This window comes from Heterocephalus glaber, unplaced genomic scaffold (assembly GCF_053883595.1).
Source record: "Heterocephalus glaber isolate CG9 unplaced genomic scaffold, H.glaber_assembly_v1.0 deba00001429, whole genome shotgun sequence".
Lineage (NCBI taxonomy): Eukaryota > Metazoa > Chordata > Mammalia > Rodentia > Bathyergidae > Heterocephalus > Heterocephalus glaber.
In genome coordinates this window covers 10916820-10941587 of record NW_028258294.1, presented here as the reverse complement: position 1 = coordinate 10941587, position 24768 = coordinate 10916820, and the positions used below count along the sequence as shown (strand labels likewise).

Genomic DNA, 24768 nt, shown 5'->3' with positions numbered 1-24768 from the left:
TAATCTTATAACAATAGTTGTGGATGGCATAATAGATGGAAACACATAGAAACAAATAAATGTCCTCACATCTCTACTGCAAAGACTGTCGCATCAGTACGGTAGGTTATGGGCCAGAAGTCTCCCTGGAGAAATATGTTTGAGATTTATAAAGGAAGAGCCAACTGATTTGACAGTAAGCCTATGAATTATGTTTACCATCAACAATAATAAAAGTCATCTTTTTTTTTTGGTACCGGGGATCAAACTCTGGACCTTGCGCTTGCAAGGCAGGTGGCAGAACCACTGAGCTAAATCCCCAGCCCAATAAAAGTCATCTTTTCCTCAACCATGTAATTAAAAATTAAGCCTTTAGTTATTAAAACAAAGTCTTTGAATAAACTATTAGAGAAAATTTTATTTGCAAGCTAAGTTATTTAGCTATTTAGACTGCAAAAACTGGAAAGTACCAGCATGTCAAAAGCACCACTAGTGAATGCCTTCCATGGACAGAGGAGTCGCGTAAATACTAACGAAAGTATAAAGAGAGCAAACAATACCTATGCTACATATTTTATTGTAAACTTGGAGGAGGGATTTCTTTATATGCAATTTGCTCGCACATTGAGGCGTGAAAACGAGTAGTCAGTCAAATTTGTCAACTCCTAATCAGAAATAAGAAGGCTTCTTTGGCCCTGCTATGGTTTATATCTAGACGTCTAGCCTACAGGTGAGGCTTTTTAAAGACGATTGAATCATAGAGGTGCTGTATTACATGTAATGTTAGGAGGGTGGGTCTACCCAGAAGTGGGTAGGTGGAGGCATGACCCGCAAGGGTGTATATCCCTCTCCACTGGCCCTCACCCCCCTTTGCTGTTTGTTTCCTGGCTGCCATGTGAGCAGCTTTCCTCTGCCAATCCTTTCCACCATGCCTTTCTGCCTTGGAGCTGGCCAACTACAGACTAAAAATGTGAGCCAAAATAAACTTCTCCTCCTTTAAGTTGTACATGTCAAGTATTGTGTCCCAGTGATGAGAAAGTGACTAAGTCAGGCCCCATACTTAAATTATATAAAATCATGAATGTAACCTATTCCCAATTAAGAATAGAGCCACAGGTTCTGCGACTTTTAGATAACCAAGCTGCCATGTTCAGCAGTCTACTGGGATAGATAGGGTCCTATTTTACCATTACTTTGAGCTGTACCTATCATTTGGTATGACTTACTTGGACCAGATTAAACAGTAACCTTTTATGTTCTGCAAAAACTTTTGTAAGATATTGGACTTCAGAAACTGAGGCACATTCTAACCATATATCACAAAATAATATTGTCACAATGATTTAGTTCATTTACTATTAATTTTCTAAGATGATCCGATATTGTCTTAACCAAGCAACTGCCACATATATTTGACCAAATAACACTATTATTTAGTCTAAGGTAATTGAGTCATATGGATTGGCTCGAGACAAGCTTAGGTAGAGATTCAAAAAATATACAGAACAAAATAAAGGATAAATAATACGAAGTAGGAAAATCTTTTTCAAATGGGAAGGGGAACATGAGATGAAGGTGGTGGGAGGCAACAAAGGGAAGAGGAATTAAAAAAAGAGAATCAAAGAAAAGATGGAAATATAGTACCACTGTAGAGCTTTTTCAAATGGAAATGGGAACAAGATTTAGAGGGAACAGAGAGGAATGGGAGGGGAAGGGGATAAAAAGAATTAAGATGTGTTATGTACATAATAAAGTTAACCACTATCTACTGCAAATATATACTAATAAAACATTTTGAATATACTAACAAGCTGGGGTGGTGGTGCACATGTTCAATCCCACCACTCTGGGAGGCTGACAAAGGATCTCAAGTGCAAGCTCAGGTGGGACTTAGGAAGACCTTGTCTCAAAATAAAAAATTAAAAAATGCTGGGGATATAGCTCAGTACAAAGGCCTTGGGTTGAATCCCCAAAGTGGGGGGTGGGATGCAAAGAGCAATTGATATAGTTTCCTTGCCCTTGAATGTGAGTTTTATTCTCGAGCTGAGAAGTTAAGAGAAGACCTTTTGGGAATAGTCACAGAAGGGTTAAATAGTCTATGGAAAACTGCACTGGAGACACTAAGAAAGTAGATATTAAATGCACGCTGTTTGAACAATTATTCTAACAAAATTATACACAGGTTAAGACTTTTTTATTGTCAAAACTTGTACTTTATTTTTCTTGAATATTTATTTTTATGCTTTTTGTCACTATACACACTAGGGTTTTTAAAGAAAGCTGAGCCACTTGGTGGTTCTAATCCCCACATAATAATCATCCCTTCAGTCTTAAGAGTTCCTTATTCCTTGTCACTTTGCCTTTGTAATGGCTTATATAAAATGAAGACCTTGGAAAATCAACATTTCCTGTGAACGCAACAGATTATCTGAGCAGTGCCCAATCCAGCAGGATTAGGCAGGAAGAACTAGTTGGAGACAAGTTATGTTATGATCTCCTAGACCAAGGTATAGCTGTGTACATGTCTAAAAGATCATACTGATTCACTATAGGAGTAAGGATCATGTAGGTTGACCGGTGCGAGGTAGGACTATTCACAGGATCATGTGATTGTGGTAAGGGAGGCAGTATATAACATTCATAGATTAAACAACCACTTTCCTGAAAATGGTCTACATTTTAAAAAACAAAGATCTAAGTTTTTTTTAACTTTTTTTTTTTTTTGGTACTGGGGATTGAACTCGGGTCCTTGTGCTTGCGCAGCAGGAAGCGAAACCACTGAGCTAAATCCCTGGCCCTTTTTAAACGTTTTTTAACTTATAAAGATTCAAGTCACTAATATGTTAGTTTTTCTGGTTTGGAAGGAAAGCAATTGGCTATGATAATGTAGAGAAGACAGTTGAACTGCACCAGCGTATTTAAGACTTTTAAATTAAAATGAGTTACCTCACCTTACAAAAATACATGTCAATATACTAAATACTCAACAAAAATCCAGTATTTGGGATATTTAAAAATACATTTCTCTTGGATAAGCACCAAAAATATCTTTAGTTTCTGTATTACCCGTGTCGAGTTATTAAGTGTAGGTAAGTTAAAATTACTTCTGATAAAAATCACAAACTCCACAAAAATCATTAAAGATACATCCAAACAACTCTCAAATACATTTTGACATCAAGGTTAGGCAAGTCGCTTGAAAAACATAATGAGTACCACTGAGTTTCTGTAGTAAGACATTTGATGTCAATTTTGTATTATGGCAATATTTTATATCTCACACAAAGGAGGCACTGGTACTTAGAAATGCAAGAAAATTATTAGAACCATTAAGACTGAGGTGAAGAATTTGTACAGCCTTCCACGATTTCAAAGAGATAGTGATAGATACTTGTCCTTCTGGCAATATCAAATGCAGTTTCTTCCAAGCTGTTCTTCAGACTTGGTTTGATGTAACGGTTCATCAGGAGGAGTTCCAGGGTATCTTTGCTGTCTCTGTTGCCAGCAGCAAGATGCAAAGGGGTTAGGAGGCCTTTTGTTTGAGCATTGATATCTGCATCATGCTGAAGTAGGAAAGAAGCCACTCTGGTATTACTCCACTTACAAGCACTGTGCAAAGGTGTCCAGCCATCCACAGTGACTGCATGAACATCTGCCCCCTGTGCAACCAGCTCCTGGACAATATCTAAGTGTCCACTGTAGGCTGCTCGATGAAGGGGAGTATACTCATCTTCATCCCTGGTGTTTACATGAGTGGCCTTTTCAGAAAGTAATCTCCGCACTGTAGCAAGCTGAGAAGGAAAAAAGAGGTCTTATAAAATCGCATCTCAAAGCAAAATAATAAAGAAACTTAAGCTGTCCAGTAGGTGTTTTTTTTTTTGGTACCGGGGATCGAACTCATGACCTTACACTTTCGAGGCAGGCAGCGGGACCACTGAGCTAAATCCCCGGCCCTATATTAACTATTCTTGAGGAGTAAATAAAACAACACAGTAAGGCTCCTAGTATAGTATTTAATAAATGTTAATTTTCATCCTATATATCTTAAGTTATACTTACCTGAAAGATGATCCTAATAATTTAACATAAATGATTAAAAAATATAAATGATTGCTTGCTATCTTTATAGTTACTCTTAAATCCCCAAAGAATACTTGAGTTTGTAACCTAGTATGTACTTTTATGTAATTGCTTCATTTGATTCTCACAATCCTATATAAAAGAGAAGATATAGCCATTTAAACAGATAAGAAACTTGAGGTTCAAAAACTGTGGAATTTGCCCAAAGATACAGATAGAACAGATCTGGTTCAGGAGCAGGTCTTCTGGCTCCAAACCCATTGCTTTTCCTATTACATTATAGTTTCGTCTTTTTTTTCTCTTTACCCGATTTTTTTCAGCAGCCCAAAGAAGCAATTTGTTTGGATCTTTTTCCATTTTTTTTTCTTGCAATTGATACCACTCTTCATGTTTTTCATATTGCTCCTCCTCATCTTCATCAGAATTGCCTACCCACAGGCTTTGAGTGCCAGTAGGAATAAGGTGTCCATGTGTTTCCAACAATTCAAGTTGGTTAAAGTGTTCAGAAAAGTCCGAGGAAATCTCTGGGTCTAGTTTTCCATCATCATTTACTTTCTCTCTTTCCATTTTTACAACTATTCTACATAAAAAACATTTCAGATACTAAGAATGTAATCTTTGTTGAGATGAATTATGTCAGCTTTATTTTATTCATCAAGATCTGAAAACACAAACACAGAATTAGCAAAACAGTGAGACTTTATCAATAGCACCAAGAACAGTTTCATAAGCATGCAGAAACAGGCCATATCTAAACTCTTGGGTTTTTTTCATGATATTCATTAAATCTACTAAATGACAGAGTTCAGTTATCTGTGATCTTTAATGGTCTTATTTCTTGTTGTTTTCCTCTACTAAGTCAATAATTACAACAATTATTTTGAATATAATAGTTGAATATATTCATTTAGGTATTACGTTAAGAATGATGAATGGTTGAAGTTTTTAAAGTATAACAGACAATGAATACACATACATTAAAGATTTTTACAAAAATAGATAATATAGATCAGAAACAAACATGTCTAACTCCTAAAAAACAACTTTAAAGGATTCTTAAAGATGAAATAGCCCCTAAAACAGAGGGGGCAAACCTATGGCATGCGTGTTACTATATTTTTCTTTCAAGACAAAAGGTGTTAATGTATAAGTTGTTTTTTCTAAACTAAAAGCTCAGTATTAAGGTATAAATGCAGTGCTGGCACTTTGTAAAACATAAGTGGGTTTCGGGTTGCAGGTTGGGTACTCATTCTCTAAAAGGTTCACTATCACTGCCCTAAAAGGATATCTGTCCAATCTCTTATTAATGCAATATCTTTATTACAACACCTGAAATTATTACCCTACTTCTACTTCAATAATTTCAAGCCTGAGAAAAGCTGCTGCTGTAAAAAGCAGTCTTATTCATTGGCAGGCAGATAGTTCTTAGTTTGCTCTTTGTTTTAAACTGAACCTTGGCTGTCATTCACTCCACTCAACAAATATGAATAGAATGGCTGAGTACTGGGACTTAATAATGAACAGATCCAGTCTGAACCTCAAGAAGCTTACTGTCTAGTGGAGGTGAAGACACCGTGCTAAGTACAACAACTGGATCATATCCAGATACTATGAGTATATAGGGGGCTATGAGTCAGCCATCTCAAAGGATTAAAGGCGGCTTTCTGAAGGAAGTGATGTTTATTCTACTGGACTGCCATATTAATTTTTTTTTTGAGACAAGGTCTTGCTGTGTACTTCACACTTGCCTTGTGCTAATTTGTAAACTAATATCAGCTTAAGACTTACACAGCGTATACATCTTAATTCTCTCTCTTTTTTTTTTTTGGTACCAGGGATCGAACTCGGGTCCTTGCGCTTGTGAGGCAGGTGCCGGAACCACTGAACTAAATCTCCGGCCCCTACATCTTAATTCTCAATTAAAAATGAGTATTATAATAATTTTCTAAAAATACTTCTCAGCCTTCAAGTTGTATTTGTTGAAATCTTACTAGACTTTTAAAATTATTTTCAGATGCTCTTTCATTCTTTCTCGAGCTTTGATCTTTTTTTTAATCTTGATTCTTTCATTCATTAGATGTATTTTTTCTTGGTTTTTTTTTTTGTTTGGTACCGGGGACTGAACTTGGGACCTTGCACTTGCAAGGCAGGCGGTGGAACCACTGAGCTAACTCCCCAGCCCTTTTTTCCTGTTTTTGATGCTACAATTTGTGTTGTTTCATCAACTTTCAGTTTTAGCATCTTAAAAGATTATAAACTTAAGGATAGGAACCAGTTTAACCTATATATAGGTCCCACTTGGATATACTAGGCATTAAAAAATATTCATAGTGTTAAATTTTTTTATTTTATTTTTGTAGTGTTAAATTTAATTAAAGTCTTCTCATTTGCTTTTGCCTGGAATGAATTCTGAGACGATCCAGAATTAGTTATATCCCTAAGATACTGATTTTGTTTTATTTAATTTCACATGTTTAATAGTACACAATCTTAATGTATTATTAAATTTTATTACTAGTGGCAAGAGCACCAGATGCAAGTTTGAATCTACTATTCATGTTCAGTAACTTCTCTGGACCTATAACTTCACTGCAAACTATAAAGCTTACATTAAAGAATTTCTAAGACCTATCCAGCTTTTCAGTCTTTTGAGAAACCCCATAAGAACTGCTTTGTTTTATTAATTCTCTTGGATTTTCCACTTTTTGCTTTATTCTCAAACTATCTCCTGCACCTTGCAAAACAAAAGTGCTCATACATTAATTCATTAAAAATTTAGATGCCAATAAATAATCTAAGGTTCACTTGTAATTATATAAAATATAGTGACATTATGGCACAGATTTTATCCCCCCAACATGACTTTCATTTTTATAAAAACTCCCTTTATATAAATTCTGAATTTACAGTTTGATATATAATAAATTACATATAAAATTTTCTTGGTATACTTAGTTTAAAAAGTCAAACCCAGATGTACCTCCCTGATTCTGCGTGTAAAATAAAACAAGATTCTTATTTAATGGAAACCCATCAGGAAGTAATGTGTTTTCTAACTTAAAGCGTATCTTCCATTTTGCCATTGCCTCAAAGATAATTCCGTGATAGATGGGGCTATAAGCCCCATTTTACAGGTGAATGCATTGAGGTCTGCATAGGTTAAAACAATTTGCCACAGACCAAGAACCATTCAATGGAACTGAGCGACTAATCTAATTAAAATATTCCACATTTACTTTTATTGCACTAATCAGGGGATCCAAGGGCGACAATAAAGGGAAGCACAAAATAAAGGGTCTGGGGAGTGGGAATGAGAGAGCCGCCAGTCCAACTCTGGCTAAGGCTGGTCACTCACAGGCCAGGGAATCGCGTCTGCGGCCTTCCAAACAGCCAAGGGCGAGGAAGCCGCCTCAGTCCTACCTAGGATCATCTACGCTGCTAGACCTCCACAGCTAGGCCGGGGTCGAAAGGCGATCACCTCTACACGACCAATTCAAAGCCTGGTCCGAGACAGAGACAAGTTACCTACCCACTGTACAGAGAAGAAAATCACCGTCACGAACCTCGCTTCCGGGTCTGTCCCCAGTCGGCTAAGGATTGGTTCCTTAACGGGGGCGGGGCCTCATCGCCCGGCCTCCTCACCGTTTTTTCGGCGGCCAATGAGAGTCGAGAAGGGCCCTAGACCGCTTACCTCCTCATGAGGTATCGCGAGAGACACAAGCTGTTTTCCCGCGTCCAATTCAGGTTTACGGCCCAGCGGGCTCTCCCAGGACGCTGCTGAGACTTCTTGCGACTCTCGCCCCCTCTTGCGGGATAGAAGACAGCCTCAGGCACGGTGGTGAGGCTTTGAAGAATCCGGTTATGGGATAATTTAGGAATCATATCCTCCTCCTAGTTTTACAGGTTCTGGGGCCGTAGCCCACAGTGAGTAGGACCCTCTGGGAGGATCTTGGAGGGCTGGCGTGCTGGCTTCCGAGTCCCGTGGCTGGGGCTTGCTGAGTCTTGGAGTCCCAGCGGAACCTGCAGTTTGGAAGGGCTTTCGTGGTTGCTGCTGGTGGTTCCAAAATCTGGCCGCTTTAGTAGTTGTGCTGCCACTCAAAGGTGTTTCTCCGCAGACCACGTGTTTGGTTGTTTATTTATTCTAGCTTTATATATAGGGTCCTTCTCTTCCGAAAACAAGCCCATGCCTTTCAAAATCTTATGTTTGAGAGGAAATACGAGGTTGCTTCCAGGCTTCAGAATGTCCTATGCACGCAATTTAAATATTTCTTCACATCCAGAGTTGTGTGCTGAGCTAGAATCCTATGTGATCCTTTCTGCCCATTTATTTAATCTGCATTTATTTTTAGTAGGAGCAAGGGAAGAGAAAATGGGAGTTAAGTTTAGCCATAATCGTAAAACTAGAGTGGCATTGGAGATGTAATTTTCTATTCTTAGCTTATTAAAAAAAAGTATAGTAGATGCTTAGATGAAAATAGGTCTTTTCCAAAATTGCAAGTCGGCATATTTAAGAAGTCTGTGCCCTGTGCAACCTAACTCATGTTGATTAAATATGTTCAACTTTTTAAAAAATGCGTTTTATGATACATGTTTTTAGAATTTGGAATCGAGTGAGTTTTCTGACAGACTCGAACACAACACCCAGAGGTACTTGGAGAGAAACCTGGTCCCAGAGGAGCTCTACTGGCCATAAAAATGAGTCCTGCAGATGCACTGTAAGCCTGTGACTTCTGGAATCTATTGTTACTTTTGGTTTTTAAAGTCTATCAACTATAAGCACCTTTAAAGAAAACAGTAGTAAACAGATTTACCTTTGGACTGAAAGTGTTAGTCATCAAAAAGAATATTTGGAATGTGTAAAAGTCCATGTTATGTTATTTGTTTACTGTCGAAAAGATAATATGGTGCTATAGTTTGGAGTCTTGCAGTAATTTTTTTATATTGCTATATTTTTTATATGTAAGCTTATGTCCTTAGGCTTTGTCTTAAAATATTTAAGCTGTAAGTATCCTTAAATTTTTATGATGAAATCCTAATAGTCACTGCGGTTCTGCTTAAGCAGATTTTTAGAGTAAATTGCTCTACTATTTGATTGAATTAAAAATAAATTTGAATAAAGTGAATGTACATAAAAGTTAAATGGAAAAAACTTTAGACTTGCAGTCTTTCACCTGGTTGCAAGTCTTTGGTCAAAATTAGTTGTAACATTAGGCAAGTCAGCAATTCTGAGCCTTGTCTCTTTCTTCTTTTTGTGTAATTGGAATAATGATGCCTTTCTCAGATTAATTTTGAGGGTTAAATGTGAGAATTTTTATGAAAGTACTCTGTACACTGCTATGGAATATGGAAGGATGTGGTAATCTGATCTGAAAATTTTGTAGCCATCAGAACTTTGTGCATATTATTTTTGAAATTTTTGAAGAAAAATCCTAAAATTTTTTTTGTATATAAAGATTTGGATTTGGGAGATAGATATAAAAATGTTTTTAAAACTCTTTTCTGATTTGGTAGAAATAGTCCAAGTTTTCTGGGGGTTTTTTTGGTAGCAGAGATTGAACTCGGGACCTTCTGCTTGTGAGGTAAGCAGTGGAACCACTGAGCTAAATCCCCGGCCCCTGAGTTTTCATTGTAGTATTTACTGCTGTTTCTGTCACTAGTTGAGTGATAGATCAGTTAATTTCTCTGTATATACCCTTTTCATTTTTCAGAGTTAAGATCATAGATATTTTAAAGTATTTTAAAGAATTGAGCTGGCTGTTGTGGTGCACACCTATAATCCCAGCACTTGGTAGGCTGAGGCTGGAGGATCATAGCAAGTTCAAGGCCATCTGGGGCTACATAGTCAGTTCAAGGCCAGCCTGGGCTACAGTGTGAACCTCTCTCAAAAAAAAAAAAAAAATTAAAAGTTACATTAAGTTTAAGAATGTTCATAACTATTGTATTGCTGCTTCATATGAAAGTACCTTTACCAAATTTCATTTGAATTGAAGTGGTTATTTTACTTCCCCAAATTTATTAATGAAAAAGTAACTATGTAGATAGTGGAGTCAAGCAAGTATTTTCAGGAGTCTGAATGTAAGTTACTAGATTAATATAATTATTTTCCTAGAAATGTGCAAAATCAGATAAGCCAAGTTTAGAAGTAAGGATCAAAGGCTTTTGGGTTTTTATGGTGGAATAGACTAGGAGGAGAAGCAAGTTTTAAGGTCTGGATTATTTGAGAGTATATAAAACTGGTTATAACAAGGTTATACGTTTCTGAAGCAGTTTCAGAATCCTTTAAAATGTATGTACCTTTGTTCTGTATTGAATTAGTGGCAAGGGGAACTGATTTTAACTATCTGTTTAATACTTCAAAATTTCAGACCAAGTTGAAGGATAGAAAAATGATTTTATTCCATACATAACTGCTGTTATTTATTTTGTCCTTAGGTCTCTTTTGCTCAAATATCTTTTAATGCATTCAAATTTTTTATTTTTTAATACAGTGTTGATGAAAATACATTTAAAATCTTAGTTGCAACTGATATTCATCTTGGATTTATGGAGAAAGATGCAGTGAGAGGAAATGATACATTTGTCACACTTGATGAAATTTTAAAACTTGCTCAGGAAAGTGAAGTGAGTTTCATTTACATCTGTGGGATTTCTACTCTATTTCCTTGGTCAACAGGCTCTTTTCCCTGAAGTTTGATTTTTATAGGTTCATATGCCCACACTGCCTAAGTATCAATATTCTAAAAGCTCAAAGCAGACACCCCTCCCCCACTGGGGATCAAACTCAGGACCTTGCGCTTGTGAGGCAGGTGCAGTGCCACTGAGCTAAATCCCCAGCTCTTCAAAGCAGATTTTATATGTGTTGTGTCCTTTATTCAAGTAGGAGCTACTTTAATGCAAATAGGCTTATAATTTACAAATATTCATGGGGTGTTTAATGAATGCATGGTCAATTTCTATTGGAAATGAAAATATTACTGTCATAGTTTTTGCTTTCAAAGAACATATAGCAAACTAATATATGAGCAAAAACAGATACCCAGAATATACATATGGAAAGTCATGTGGTAAGAGCTATAAAATCATAAGCAGCATTTCCTGGGAATTTAGAGCTGGAATAGATCACAATTATATGAGAATTGCAAGATGAGCTTAATGAAGGAGGTGACATTAAACTTGGGCTGTGAAGGAAGAATAGACTTTGATGCTTGAAGAGCATATGGAATGTACATTCTAGTGAAGCAGGAATAAAGGCACAGACCTGTTACAGTATGAAGTGTGTTAGGTGACCAGCACATCTCTTTGACTCAGTTGTAGGCCATGTGTTAGGAAGCATGCTGAAAGACTAGAAGTGAAGGTTTGAGTTGCATTGAAGAAGGCTTCAAATGCCAGACAGAGGAGTTTGTATTGAATTCAGTAGCCAGTCTTCTGGCAGCATGATATAACAGAATGAGTCGTTACTGAAGACTGTTTTGAGGCTTTTCGAAAAATAATGGCATTAGGGCCGGGGATTTAGCTCAGTGGTTCTTCCGCCTGCCTTGCAAGCGCAAGGTCCCAAGTTCGAGCCCCGGTACCAAAAAAAAAATTTTTTTTAAATGGCATTAGTAATGGAAAAGGGAAGTGAATGCAAGAGATATTACAAAGGTAGGATTTGGGTCCCTGGGTTATAGGAGTGAGGATGAGGGAAAAGGGATGGCAATGACTGAAGTACGTTGAGTCTGGGTGGATGATGGTACCAGTAGTAGAACTAGATAAATGAAGAATTATTTGTGTGGGAAGGTAGTGAATTCTGATTTACACCAATTTAGAACTGGAAATTTCAATAGGACTTTCAGGGAAACATTCCAGCAGGCAGTTGAATGTCAGTTTAGAGCTCAGGAAAGAGTTGGAAAATAAGCACAAGTGCTAGTGACTTGCAAATTAATAACCTTGACTTCTGCAGTTTCTATTCATTTTATCTGTAAAGCCTTTAGTTCTTCCTCCTGAATATAAATGGAACTTCCTCACTACCTTATATTTTCACACCTATAAACTTTCATTGTAGTTTACCTGAAGTGCATTTGCCCTCTACTGCTCTTTCCAAGTCATTCTTTCTCCCTGTATCCATTCAGCATAGCTGCTAAGGTAAACTTTTAAAATCCCGAATCAGGTCTGTCATTGTGCTGCTTAAAATGTTTCAAATGGCTTTCCCTTGAATATAAAAATTCACACTACAAGACTGACTTGATCTGGCTTCTGCCAGGAGCCTTCTTCTTTAGCTCTTCCTGGTCTACAGGGCTCTGTTTACGCTGGTGTGTTCTACTCTGGAACTTTCACAGGTCTGGTTTCCTGTGCTTGGAGCGCTTCGATCTTGGTAGGGTTGACTTCTCAGTTCAGATTTAACCTTTTTGAAGGGTCTTCCCTAGCACTCTATAACATTGTTTTATTACATAGCTCTGGAATAATTTATGAACTTTTGTGTTTTCTATTGGAAGGTACCCTCCATGGGAGTTAAAAACCTTTTCTGCTTGTTGATACTTGTTTATATTACCTAGAAAGGATGTAAAAAGTAGTAGGTACTCTTATTAATTTGTTAATTGAGTAAAAGAATGATTGGCATTATATCTTTTAAAGATGGATTCTTCTTTTCCAGTGTAGAGAATCTTATAGCCAAAACTGGTCTATTTCTGCCAGAGAATCCTGGATGTGCTCCCTCTTAATTTTAAAACATTTCTTTCCCTGAACCCAAGCCACTTCTCCTTTGTCCTTTCCTTGACTTTTGTTTCCTGATTCCCTTCCCAGCATCCCTTAATCCAGTTGCTCCCCTCAGCCCAAAGGGCGCCCATGGTGAACTTCCAGGTGTATATTATATTTATATGTATTTAGTATTTATTACTGAACTCTAAATTCTTCCTGACTTTTAAATCTTCTATCATGTGGGTCCATGCCATTTAGCTAGTGGTTTTTTTTTTTAGCTAGTGTTATTTTTATTCCCTTGTTCTTTAGAGTCTTTAAAAAAATTTTAATTTTGAAATTACTTTTAATAATCGGTCTTACTGAAACAATTGCAAGAATAGTACAGAGAATTCCTTACCCTGCACCTAGATTTTCTAATATTTTATCACATGTGCTCTCTTTTTTTTTCTCCTTATACACACACACACACATTTTCCTGAACCATTTAAGTGTAAATTGGATGTATTACCATAGTACACACATCAAAACCAGGAAAGTAATATTGATTCAATACTATTATGTAGTTCTAATGTATTGCCAGTTGTCCCCGTAATGTTTGTTATAGCAACTTAGGGGCAGGAAGGTAGTGCATAGTACCTAAGCCAAGATTACATATTGCATTTTGTTGTTATGTCTCATCTTTTTTAACCTAGTACATTTACCCAATCTGCTTTTGTCTTCCATGATCCACATTATGTTGGAAGAGTATGGGCTGGTTATTTTGTACATTGCTTTTTGAGTTGTAAATGTCTAGTATTTCTTCATGATTTGATTCAGGTTCTATTCAGGTTCTGCAGGTTTGTCAGGAATACCATAGAAGCAAGTTAAGCCCTTCTCAGGGTTTCCTGGAGGCACAAGTTAATTTTTAAAAACATTTGTTAAAAACATTTTTAAATTGTTGTAGAATACACATAACATGAAATTTACCATCTTAACCGTTTTTAAAAGTAAACAGTCAAGTAGTACATTCACATTGCTATGTAAGCAACTCTTCCATCTTGCAAGTGATACCCATAACCCAACAACTTTTCATTCCCCCAATGTATTTTTTACATGTTTATTTTGTTTGCTCCATAAGTTTGATTATGATCATTTTCTTTAAAGGCCTAGCTTAAATCTTACATTTTTCTTAAAGTTCCCCTAACTGTTGTAGCCACAGTGATCTGTACTCCACTGTTCTTTAGGATAATTAAGAACTTAAATTTCTTTAGCTTATATACTTCTGGAAAGTGTGATTGTATTGGTTTTTTTTCTGTGTGATTTCCCTTCACTGATATTATTTCCTCAAAATCTTGTTTGTCCTTCGTAGTATGTCTCAGATGCCACCGTGTTAGTACATCCCTCCAGACTTTCTGTCCTTGCATGAATGTCTTTTCCTCAGGATTCATTGTAATGTCATCTCTGTTTCAGTTTATTTACATAATTGTTCTAGTCAGAGTCTGACTTGTGTTTAGGTACACAGCAGTTTTCCTTACCCATCAGAGCTTGAAGATATTTAGGACAGTAGTTTTATTTTATTCATTGTTATATCCAAAATGTTTGATGAGGGCAGGGATACCATCTCTTTTCTAGATTGCTGTTTCCTTAGCTACTGGTGTATGCAAGAACTCTATAATAATTCAGTGAATAACTTGGATTGAATTGATATCTCTTCTCTGTGTTCTGTTAAAGTACTAAGTTGGTATTTTACTTAAAATTTGAAAAATGCAATATAATTGCCTTGAAAAACTTGACTCAAGGACTTACTGTAGTAATTTAAAGGTAGTTTTTTGAATGTGGTTTAGGAACCTAAATTGGAGTAAGAGTAATTACTGGATTTGAAGTCCCTTTGAATAAATAAAATGTAAGATTTTAAATTGCCGTATATAATAGTGTCTTGTGAAATTTTTTGTATATCTTTCATCTTTAAAAAAATTTTAAAAATTTTTACCTGTAAAATTTACTAATTTTAACACCATTTTCTGTTGATTAGGTAGATTTTATTTTGTTAGGTGGTGATCTTTTCCATGAAAATAAACCTTCAAGAAAAACATTACATTCTTGCCTGGAGTTATTTAGAAAATATTGTATGGGTGATCGTCCAGTACAGTTTGAAATCATCAGCGATCAGTCAGTCAACTTTGGTTTTAGTAAGTAAGTATATTTATTACTTAAGTGATAAAACTTATTTTCTGTGTGAATCAAATAAACACTTTAGCAATTAGCCTATAAACTATTTTCATAATAAATGCAGTTGTTTGGATTTTTTGTATATCATTGTACAAATATTGGGAACTGAGTATCTTAGATTTTTATATCCTCTTTTATAGCTTCTGTTGGGATTTTTAAAAATCTTTTCCTACCTGATTTATATCAGTTATTGTATATTCTAGATAGTAAGCCTTTGTTAGGCATAAATATTTTTATCCCTGGACAATCTGTAGATTGTCTTTTGATTTTATGTAGTCTTTTGACCAAAATATTTAATTTTCATGTAGTCAAATATATCATTTTTTTTTTTAAGATTTGTCCTTTTGAAATTTATGATATTTCTCTAGAACCCCAAATGGTACAGATACCATGATGTTTCTTCTTAAATATGGTACAGGGTACCATTTTGCATTTAAGTGTTACCTTAGTCTCCTTTAGCATCTGTTAAAGTCTCTTTTTATTGTTGTTGTTGTTTGAGACAGGGTCTTACCATGTAGTTCAGGATGACCTTGAACTTACTGTGTAGCCCAAGCTGTTCTCAAATTCACAGCAATCCTCCTGCCTCAGCCTCCTGAGTGCTGGGATTATAGACATATACCACCACTCTGGGCATGTATTTTCATGATAACACTGATACTTTTGAGGCCTATCACTTGAGAATTTTGTAGAATGTCTTTCATTTGATCTTTCGTGTAGATTGGGATTAGGGGAGGAATAGCAGAGGTGAACCCTTTGATAGCATTGTATCAGTAGGTACATGATATTGACAGGACTTGTCACTGGTGATGTTAACTCGATCACTTGATTAAGGTGGTGCCCGCGAGGTTTCACCACTAGAAAGCTATTTTCTCCTTTCTATATACTCTTTGTTAAAAGTTAGTCCCTGAAGTCCAGGGGAGATTCAGCTTCTAGAAGGAAGAATCAAAGAATTTATAGGCTATAATGCTTTATATCTGGCTGTCCTCCTAAAGCCTTATGTGTGCAAAGAAGGGAGTTTTGAAAGATGATTGGATTATAGGGACCGTTTAGCCAACTTGCTGTTGGAAGGTGGGGCCTACTCAGAAGAGGTGGGTAACACTGGGGCCCTGACCTGGAAGGCTGTTACTTCCCTTCCTGGCTATACTCTTTGCTTTCTGCTTCTTGAATTCCGTGAGGTGGGTAGCAGTCCTCAGCCTAGGGCCATCCATCATGTCCTTTCAAATCAAAAAAATTCGTAACATTAAAAATAGGTAAAGAATATGGACACAGTTTGAAGAAAAGGAGATAAGGTGGCATTTAAAAATATATATATATTTTTTTTTTTTGCGGTACCAGAGATCAAACTCAGGACCTTGCACTTGCATGGTGGGCGTGGTGCCACTGAGCTAAATCCCTGGCCCTAAACATATTTTTAAAAAGCTCTATCTTGTTCATAAGAAAAATATAAAATGAAGCCATACTGAAATATTTTTCTTCTGGAAGATTGGCATGGATCAGTGATTCTCAGTCCTGAGTGCTTCTTACAGTTAACTAAGAATCCTATAAAGTTCTGATGCCCGATATACATGCCAACCTATGTGTCTCTTTGAGTGTGTCATAAGCAGTGGTATTTCTTAAAAGTTGCCCAGGTAATTCTTAACATGTAGTCAGGGTGAGAACCACTAGCATAAATTTAAAGCCTGATAATATACCATGTTGGTGGGGTTGGGGAAACTGTCCTGATACATTGTCATTATGTTATGTGTAAATTTGAACAGTCCATGGAGAGAAATTGGCAGTAGTTACCAAGATTAAAAATGCACAAGTCTTTTTATCCAGAATTTCCTTCTAGATATTTTCCTACAGGTACCTTCTCATAAGGGCAAACTTTGTGCAAGATTACTCACTGTAGCATTGTTTGTAAAACAAAAAGCTGGAAAAAATAATGTCCACTGGTAGGGAACTGTCTAAACAGTGTATAGTAAACCATACAATGGAGTACTTTGCCAGCCAACAAAAAGCAAAAGGAAGCCTTTTGTATTTAGTACTGCTATGGAATGATTTCTAAACTATGTAAAGTGATAAAAGCAGAGAGGCAGAGATCTAAACTATGCTAACATTTATGAAAGATGTAAGAAGATATATTTATGTGTTTATGTAGGTATGAGATTATTTTTAAAAAGATGTGATAGAAATTACTAACATTAACAAAGGGGCCAAGAATATATACCGGAGGAAATGTCGCCTTTTTAATAAATGCTGCTGGGAAAACTGGCTATCCACATGCAGAAGATTGAATCTAAACCCGTATCTCTCACCATAAACTAGTATCAAAATGAATCAGAGATTTAAATGTTAAAGCAGAAACACTTAATCTGCTAGAAGATAAAATAGGTAAAATTCGTGAAGTCATAGGCAGAAGGACTTTATGAACAAAACTCTGGTTGCATAGGAAGTAATACCAAAGATCAACAGATGTGATCATAACGAATTAAAGAGCTTCTGCACAACAAAAGAAACAACAGAATGGGAAAAATTTTGGCCAGGTTTTCCTCAGATAGAGGACTAATATCTGGAATATATAAAGAATTATGGAAAATTAGACCCTTCAAGCTAAAAGACCCGATCAAAAAACGGGCAAGTGAAATGCATAGACACTACTCAGAAGAAGTACACATGGCCAATAAAAACGTGAAGAAATGTTCAACATCAATGGCCATTAGAAAAATTCAAGTTAAAACAACACTGAGATTCCATTTTACCCTAGAAAGAAAAGCCATCATCAGGGAAACAAATAGTAACAAATGTTGGTGAGGCTGCGGGGTAAAGAACCATTCTGCACTGTTGATGGGAATATAAATTAGTGTGGCCACTGTAAATCAATATAGCGATTCTTAAAAAAACTAAAGCTAGAAGTTGTACTTTACCTAGCTATTCTCCTTCTAAGTGTCTTCCCCAAAGAGTTAAAAGACATCCTATTATAGTGATATATACATACCTATTTTTATGGTAGTACAATTTATAATAGGTAAATCTTGGAAGTGGTTGTATGCCCATGAATAGATAAATGGATAAAAAATAAATGTATTTAAGCTGGGGATTTAGCTCAGTGGTACAGTTCCTGTCTCACAAGTGTAAGGTCCTGAGTTCGATTCCCAGTACCAAAAAAATTTACATACAGTGGAGCACTACTCTGCCACAAAGGATAAACTTGAGTATTTGTAGAAAAATGGATGCATCTTGAGACTATAATGTTAAGTGAAATAGGCAAAGAAGCTTAAATATTGCATGTTTACTCATATAAGAAACCCAAAATATAAATACAGTGGTTCCTCAATTCATGAACTTAATTCTTTCCATGATTCTGTTTGCAAACTGAATTGGACAAGAACCGAATCAAATTTCTCCATAAGGTTAACATTGAACCTAACCATTAAATTTGATTTGGTTTGCATCCAGTTTTGTTTGTGACCAGAATTGTGGAAAGAATTATGTTCGTGAACCAAGGTAAAGAGCATAATAAAAGATAGATAATAAAAGTAGTGAGATAAGGGCTGGGGATTTGGCTCAGTGGTTCTGCTGCCTATTTTGTAAGCGCAAGGTCACGAGTTCGATCTCCAGTACCAAAAAAAGAAAAGTGATGAGATAGATCTCCCTAATGGAAAGGGAATCGAGAAGAGGAAGGAGATGAAAAAGAGTTAAGATGTGTCATGTACATGAACCAACTTCCCACAAAGAACGTAGTCATTATGTACTGCCAACATGTACTAATAAAAAATAAGAACAACAAACACAAAAAAGAAATTGCTAATATTATTTGCCCCTGAGAAGAGGAGCTGGAAAGCTGGGAGCAGGAGTGGGCAGGAGACTAAACTGCACAGCTAGTAGATGATAGAATTGGAATTGTTATTCTAGATCTTTTAGATACCAGGTATACTCAATATGTTTTCTCCCCTTTCCCCACTACAAATAAAAACCTATACAAAGGCTTCAGTGCCAGGCATGGGGGCACCTACCTGTAATCCCAGCACTTGAGAGGCTGAGGCAGGAGGATCACTGTGAGTTTGAGACCAGCATGAACTCTAAAATGTAATACTTCAAAATATTTTCAAACTTTAATTGAAATGAATTATTGCCTGTTTTATGTTCTAAAGCTCTAAACCAGTGGTTATCTGCTAATTTGGGTCACACAGTTTGCCTCCAGGTGTGTTAGTGTCTCTGAGGAGACTCTGGGAAACAGCTTTTGTCCTTCCTAGAAACTTTAACTTTTCTTCTTTTTCAAAGGTTTCCATGGGTGAACTACCAAGATGGCAATCTCAACATTTCAATTCCAGTGTTTAGTATTCATGGGAATCATGATGATCCCACTGGGGTAATTATTGTTTTGTTGTAGGTAAAGGTTTAGAAATGACCAGTTTAGTTTATCTTTGGAGACCACCAGTTTTCCCAGCAATTTGTAGTCAAATTGAGTCAAGAAGTCAGAATCACTTTTACCATTAATATAAGTATCTGTGCTGTTTTTTGGATTTAGAAAATATCTAAGAATTGCTATATGAGCTATGCTTTTACATCAGTGGCGGTGAATCTATGGCACACGTGCCACAGTGTGCTGTTTGTATCATTGAAAGCTCTAAAAGGTTCTCCATCACTTTTATATCATCAGAGCTGAGTTTAACAATGCATAACCAGGAGTAGGAATAAACACCTAACGTTTTCGTAGTACTCTGTAGTTACCAGTATTTTGATATCACTTATGGTCTCATAGGAAATAATTGTTTTTGGTTTTGGTACTGGGGCTCAAACTCAGGACCTTGTGCTTGCAAGGCAGGCTACGGCACCACTGAGCTAAATCCCTGTCCCAAGGAAATGATTGTTTTATGAGCAACTTTAAATCTACATTAGATTATTCTATTGGCTCTGATAAAGATATAAGATTAGAGGTCCTAAACTCAAAGCATCTTTATTTTATCTGGTCAAATATAAGTCTGTAGTTATATATATAGTCTTTTTCCTCTAGTTCTTAAGAAATCTACTTAATTATTACAAAGCATGTGTTTCACAGCTGATTTTTATATTTTAGTGGCCAAGTTATCATGATAGTTGTGATATCATATTAACTTTGCATTTAGCATGTGATTCTTGTTGCTGTAGCAAATTTGTAATAGAAAAAAGTAGCAAATACTTTTACTATTGGAATTTTGTTTTGAAAAGAAACTTTTCCTAATCTATAGTTTTGTAATCGTGGGTTAAAGATCTCTAATCCAAAAACAAGAGATCCAAAATGCTTCAAAATCTGAAACTTACTGGTCAAAAAGTTTTGGATTTTGGATGTTTAAATTTGGGATGCTCAACGGCCAAGTGTTTTATAGAAACACTCTAAAATCTGAAAAATTCCAAAATCTGAAACACTTCTGGTCTGAAGCATTTTGAGTAAGGTGTACTCAACCTATAGTGAATATGGGTTAGGCTTATAATAGATAATATGATGCTCATATAAATCACTTGTTTTTATATACACATTAACATTCTTTGATAATTTGTATAGGCAGATGCACTCTGTGCCCTGGATATTTTAAGTTGTGCTGGATTTATAAATCACTTTGGACGTTCAATGTCTGTTGAGAAGATAGATATTAGTCCAGTTTTGCTTCAAAAAGGAAGCACAAAAATTGCTCTCTATGGTTTAGGTAAGATGACTTTATTTCAGTATATATGTCACTTAAAAATTGTTTAAACAATTATTGAGAAATGTAATTTTGGAGACAACTTTGTAGTCCTTTGGAAAAAAGTGAACCAAATCAGATTACTTCTCATTAGTGATTGTAAAATATAATGGAAGGTTTGGTAAAAATTTTTTACTATTTATAAGGAACAATAAATGATAATATAATCTTGTTTTTAATAGTTTTGGTGAAAAAAAAATTCCCTTTAGTATCTATTGTTTTAGGCTTTTTCTTTTAGACTCAGATACAGAATCTTAAATATTAGAATTAGGGACTAATTATTTTAAAAAATGAATTATAGAATAATTCTATAAAATTTAATTTAGAATAATTCTCCATCAAAACTGCATTTTGGTATCTTGGAAGTCTTTCAGAGGTCTACTGTGTTGCTGAGGAGTACAGTAACCACTAGCCTCCTGTAGGCATGGAGCACTTGAAGTGTGGCTAGACAATTACAGTGTGCTCTACCTATAAAGTACACACCAGATTTCAAGAACTAAAGGAAAGCTATAGAAGATATTATTAATATATTAGATAAAATAAGTTAATTAAATTTGTCTTTTTATTTGTGTTAATGTGGCTACTATTAAAATGACATTTGACATGCATTAGTAGCTCTAGTTATATGTCTACTGGACAGTGCTAGTCCAGAGCTGTCCATCTGTAATGATCAGAAATTTGCTGTATCAGCCTCACTAACTTCAATTTATTTAGTGTTCAGTAGGTAAAAGCTTATTTGCTAGGCTTAATTCCATGTGAATGAAAGACTAAAGATTCTTTTTAAAAAGTGCTTTCATTATTTTATATCTCAAGTATACCTAAGGCTAGAAATGATGTATGTATGTATTTTTCCTATATTTTTTATTAGATTATACAGATTAATGGATTTAATTTTGGCACATTCATACATGCACATGACATACTTTTTAAATTATACCATCACTCTCCTGTGCCACCTTCCTCCTTAGTTTGGGGTTTAGAAATAATGTATTTCAAGTCCATTTATTGTGCCTTTTTGTCTGATTCTGCAAGTGATAGAGCAAGATCATTTTTTTTTTAAAGCTATTAATAGTTTTAATCATTGCAGTGTTAGGGATCATCTCTCCAGAAAATGGTTTCTCCTTCTAGGTTCAGATTAAGAACAGATCCCATTTCATGCCTCTGTGCATGTTTTATCTATTTTCTCCCAGTTTCCTCTTATCCTGGTCTGCCTTAAGTGGAGTCTGTCTCCACCCCAAAGACCTACCCTTCACTATAAACGGCTATGAATTCTACAACTCTTTGTAATCAGTAAGTTCCTTTCCCTCTTCAGGCTGTCCTCAGGATGTTGACCACGTGGTCTTCTGAAATCCTGCGTCCCTGTTTTGTTTTGTTTTGTTTTGTTTTTGTACAGGGGATCGAACTCAGGACCTAGCGCTTTTGAGGCAGGAGCGGTGCCACTGAGCTAAATCCCCGGCCCTCCTGTGTCCCTGTAGATTTTGTACTGATGGGCTTTGGGGCAGGACCAAAGATCACTGTTGTCCTTATTTCCCACCACTCTTCTTTCATGCCACTCAGACCACTCTCCTTTTCAAAGCTTATTCCATCTGCCTAAACTACCTTCTCCTTTCCGTTAAACTTTTTACTCTCCTCACACCTGCCTTCCAGTTTTTAGTGGTCGTAGTGCTTTAGCACCTAAGTAGGTCAGCCTTTGATGCCCCAGGCTTTTGTGCTTTTCTTGTGTCTTCAAGTATGTAATCTGCATTCCACCTCAGCTATTTACTCCACAGCCAACTTCTACATTGTTGGTTTTCCTTCTGGGATCTGTAAAGTAGTGACCTCATCTGTTCCCTCTCCAGTCCTGCACTGTTATTCTTCACCTTGGAATCCTGGCCTTTTCTCCTTTTATAATGTTTAAATTTGTTATTGTTTATTTGTTTTTGTTAGTTTCCACTAGGCAAACTGAAGAATATGGGAAGAAGTATTGAGAGTAAATGAGTTATTAAAAAGCAAAATATTTTTATTTAAAAACACAAAATAATAATAATGTACTTTAGAACACATTTATTGTCCCCTTTAATCTGTATAACTATACATGTTATAATTTATGTGTTGGGTTAAAAGTATGTGAACTTTAATGTTTATTAAAGGGATAGTGAAAAACAAAATTACTAGAAGTTTCATAATTTAAACATAGGAAATTTCCTTTTAATTCCCATGTTCCTGAATTAAAGGTACATATGCCTGAAATAGGAAATGTTCTTTGAATGCAACTCACTGCTGTTGTGTTCAAACCTGGAACATAGATTTATAAATGACATCACCCATAAATAATTCCAGAATTCAAATATATTTTTAAACAATACAGTAAAATATTTTGAGAAACACATAATTTAGAAGTGAAAATTTTTTTTTAACCAAAGAAAGAAAATAATTTAAAAATAATGTTATGTCCACTTCAGGATCCATTCCAGATGAAAGGCTCTATCGAATGTTTGTCAATAAAAAAGTAACAATGTTGAGACCAAAAGAAGATGAGAGCTCTTGGTTTAACTTATTTGTGATTCATCAGAACAGGTAAAGGTATTCTCTGAAAGCTTTTGGGTCAATAATGGAGGTTCCTCAGACCTGTTTTCAAGCTCATCTACTGTAGTAAAATACTTGTATTCCTTCAAGGTTGCCAGTGTAGGATCAGGCAAAACTTAGATTTGCTTTATGTGATTTCATTTTTAAATTGTTTTCAGTATATGTTAATATCTATAAAGGAATATTTGTAACATATGGATGAGAAATAAAAATAACCATAAAACCAATACTCCTAAATTCAGCAAAAGGTGGAATCTTACCCATTACATTGTCCCATCCTCTTGCTTGATCTCATCTGCTTCCTCATACCTCAGAGGAAGCATTCTCAGGTTTGAATTAATCATTTCATTATTATTTAATCATATATGTTCACAATTGATTTTATTTAGTTTTAATATAACAAATCATGCTGTATGTTTTACAGGCAACTTATTTTCAATATTACGTTACTGAGATCCATTTTGGCTCAGAAATGTAATTTATTTTTACTGATGTGCACAGTTATATTTCTTCTTCTTGTCAGTGAACACTTTTATTTCCAGTTTTTTGCCTTCTTGCACATTTAGAAACCTTTCTTACATATTTCTCTTGGTCCATATATGTGAAAGCATCTTTCCAGAATATGTAAATATAACTAGTGGGCCTACTTTTGTTGGTACTTGTAAGTTCAATCTGTTGGTAGGATACAGGGTTGATTGAAAGGAAGAGATTGAGAAAGCTGAGATTTATTATATGGTTCCTGCAGTAGAAAATGTGAGGTGGCAGCAGTGATACCAGTGAAACTGATAGAGGAGAAACCTGGGAAGCTGTCAAGGAAGAATCCAAGGGATTTGGGGACTGATTGTATGATTTCTTTATTGAACGTACTTATTGAATACAGAGTACTCTGCATTTATTGAATACAGACTTATATTAGGTACTGGGTTAAAAAAGGACTTCAGGAAGCAGACTTGGATTGCCTTACGTATGTTCTTGAGTGAATAATATGAGTGTCAAAGGAAGAGTATGCTAGGGTTTTGATGTGTATCATTTCCGCGTAACTTCACACACTTACGAGTTATTCTCTCTTGTGGAGTGCTTCCCAGTTTTGCCAGACTTTGTACTATGCCAAAGTAAGGATTAGTTGAAAGGAGAACTTAAAGTAATTCCAAGAATTTAAGCCAGAAAGAAAGGTAAAAGGCAGCATTAGTGTTGTAGTTACTTTTGTTATTACTGGGACAAAATACCTGACACAAGTTGAAGGAAAGGTTTATTTCAAAACTCATAGTTTTAAGAGGTTTAGTTCATAGGTGACTAACTCCAAGGCAGGATGGCATGGCACCAGGGACATTGAAGAGGAGAAACAGTCCATGGCAGAACAGGCAGAAAGCAGCAGCAGCAGCCTGCCTTCCATTTTTCCCTTTTGACCCATCCAGGCTACAAGCCTTTTGGGTGGTGCCACCCACACCCATGGTGAGCCTTTCCATTATTGACACCCAGAACTATGCTAAACCAACAGTGGACTAATGTGTACCACACATTCTTAATCTCAGTATCACCCACCCTAGATCTACCCAGCTCT

At 35.9% G+C, this 24768-nt stretch overlaps 2 protein-coding genes across 13 annotated transcripts in view; one reads left to right on the top strand and one right to left on the bottom strand.

Annotated features, from left to right (window-relative positions):
- Positions 1-2169: 2169 nt before the first annotated feature.
- On the bottom strand, positions 2170-7730 carry Ankrd49 (ankyrin repeat domain 49). Of its 3 annotated transcripts, none has more exons than XM_004838050.4 (3): positions 7623-7730; positions 4366-4720; positions 2170-3770 (listed from the first exon to the last, which is right to left on the bottom strand). In XM_004838050.4, exons 2-3 carry the CDS (start codon positions 4624-4626, stop codon positions 3309-3311), a joined length of 723 nt encoding a protein of 240 aa, XP_004838107.1. In that variant the 5' UTR covers positions 4627-4720; positions 7623-7730; the 3' UTR covers positions 2170-3308. The 3 variants fall into 3 exon arrangements, with proteins under 3 accessions (XP_004838107.1, XP_004838106.1, XP_087068423.1); XM_004838049.4 differs by having other exon boundaries at positions 7589-7710; XM_087212297.1 differs by lacking the exon at positions 7623-7730 and having other exon boundaries at positions 4366-4795.
- A 20-nt stretch (positions 7731-7750) lies between these two features.
- The window catches only part of Mre11 (MRE11 double strand break repair nuclease), a 61163-nt gene continuing 44145 nt past the window's right edge, over positions 7751-24768 (top strand). For 3 of the 10 annotated variants that reach the window (XM_004838047.3, XM_013069640.3, XM_087212290.1), the window contains exons 1-7: positions 7751-7897; positions 8657-8774; positions 10548-10680; positions 14744-14904; positions 19204-19291; positions 20465-20606; positions 23084-23198. In XM_004838047.3, coding sequence (XP_004838104.2) covers positions 8755-8774; positions 10548-10680; positions 14744-14904; positions 19204-19291; positions 20465-20606; positions 23084-23198 — 659 coding nt within the window. In that variant the 5' untranslated portion in view covers positions 7751-7897; positions 8657-8754. Of the gene's footprint in view, positions 7898-8656; positions 8775-10547; positions 10681-14743; positions 14905-19203; positions 19292-20464; positions 20607-23083; positions 23199-24768 lie in introns of those variants that run through there. The other 7 variants (XM_087212289.1, XM_021252663.2, XM_087212291.1 and 4 more) reach the window with 6 other exon arrangements.

Coding starts and splice junctions, on each gene's coding strand:
- Ankrd49 (XM_004838050.4), bottom strand. CDS start 4,626: ATGGAAAGAGAGAAAGTAAATGATGATGGAAAACTAGACCCAGAGATT. Junction 3,771..4,365: donor GGGCTGCTGAAAAAAATCGG/GTAAAGAGAAAA, acceptor TTTCCTTCTCAG/CTTGCTACAGTGCGGAGATT.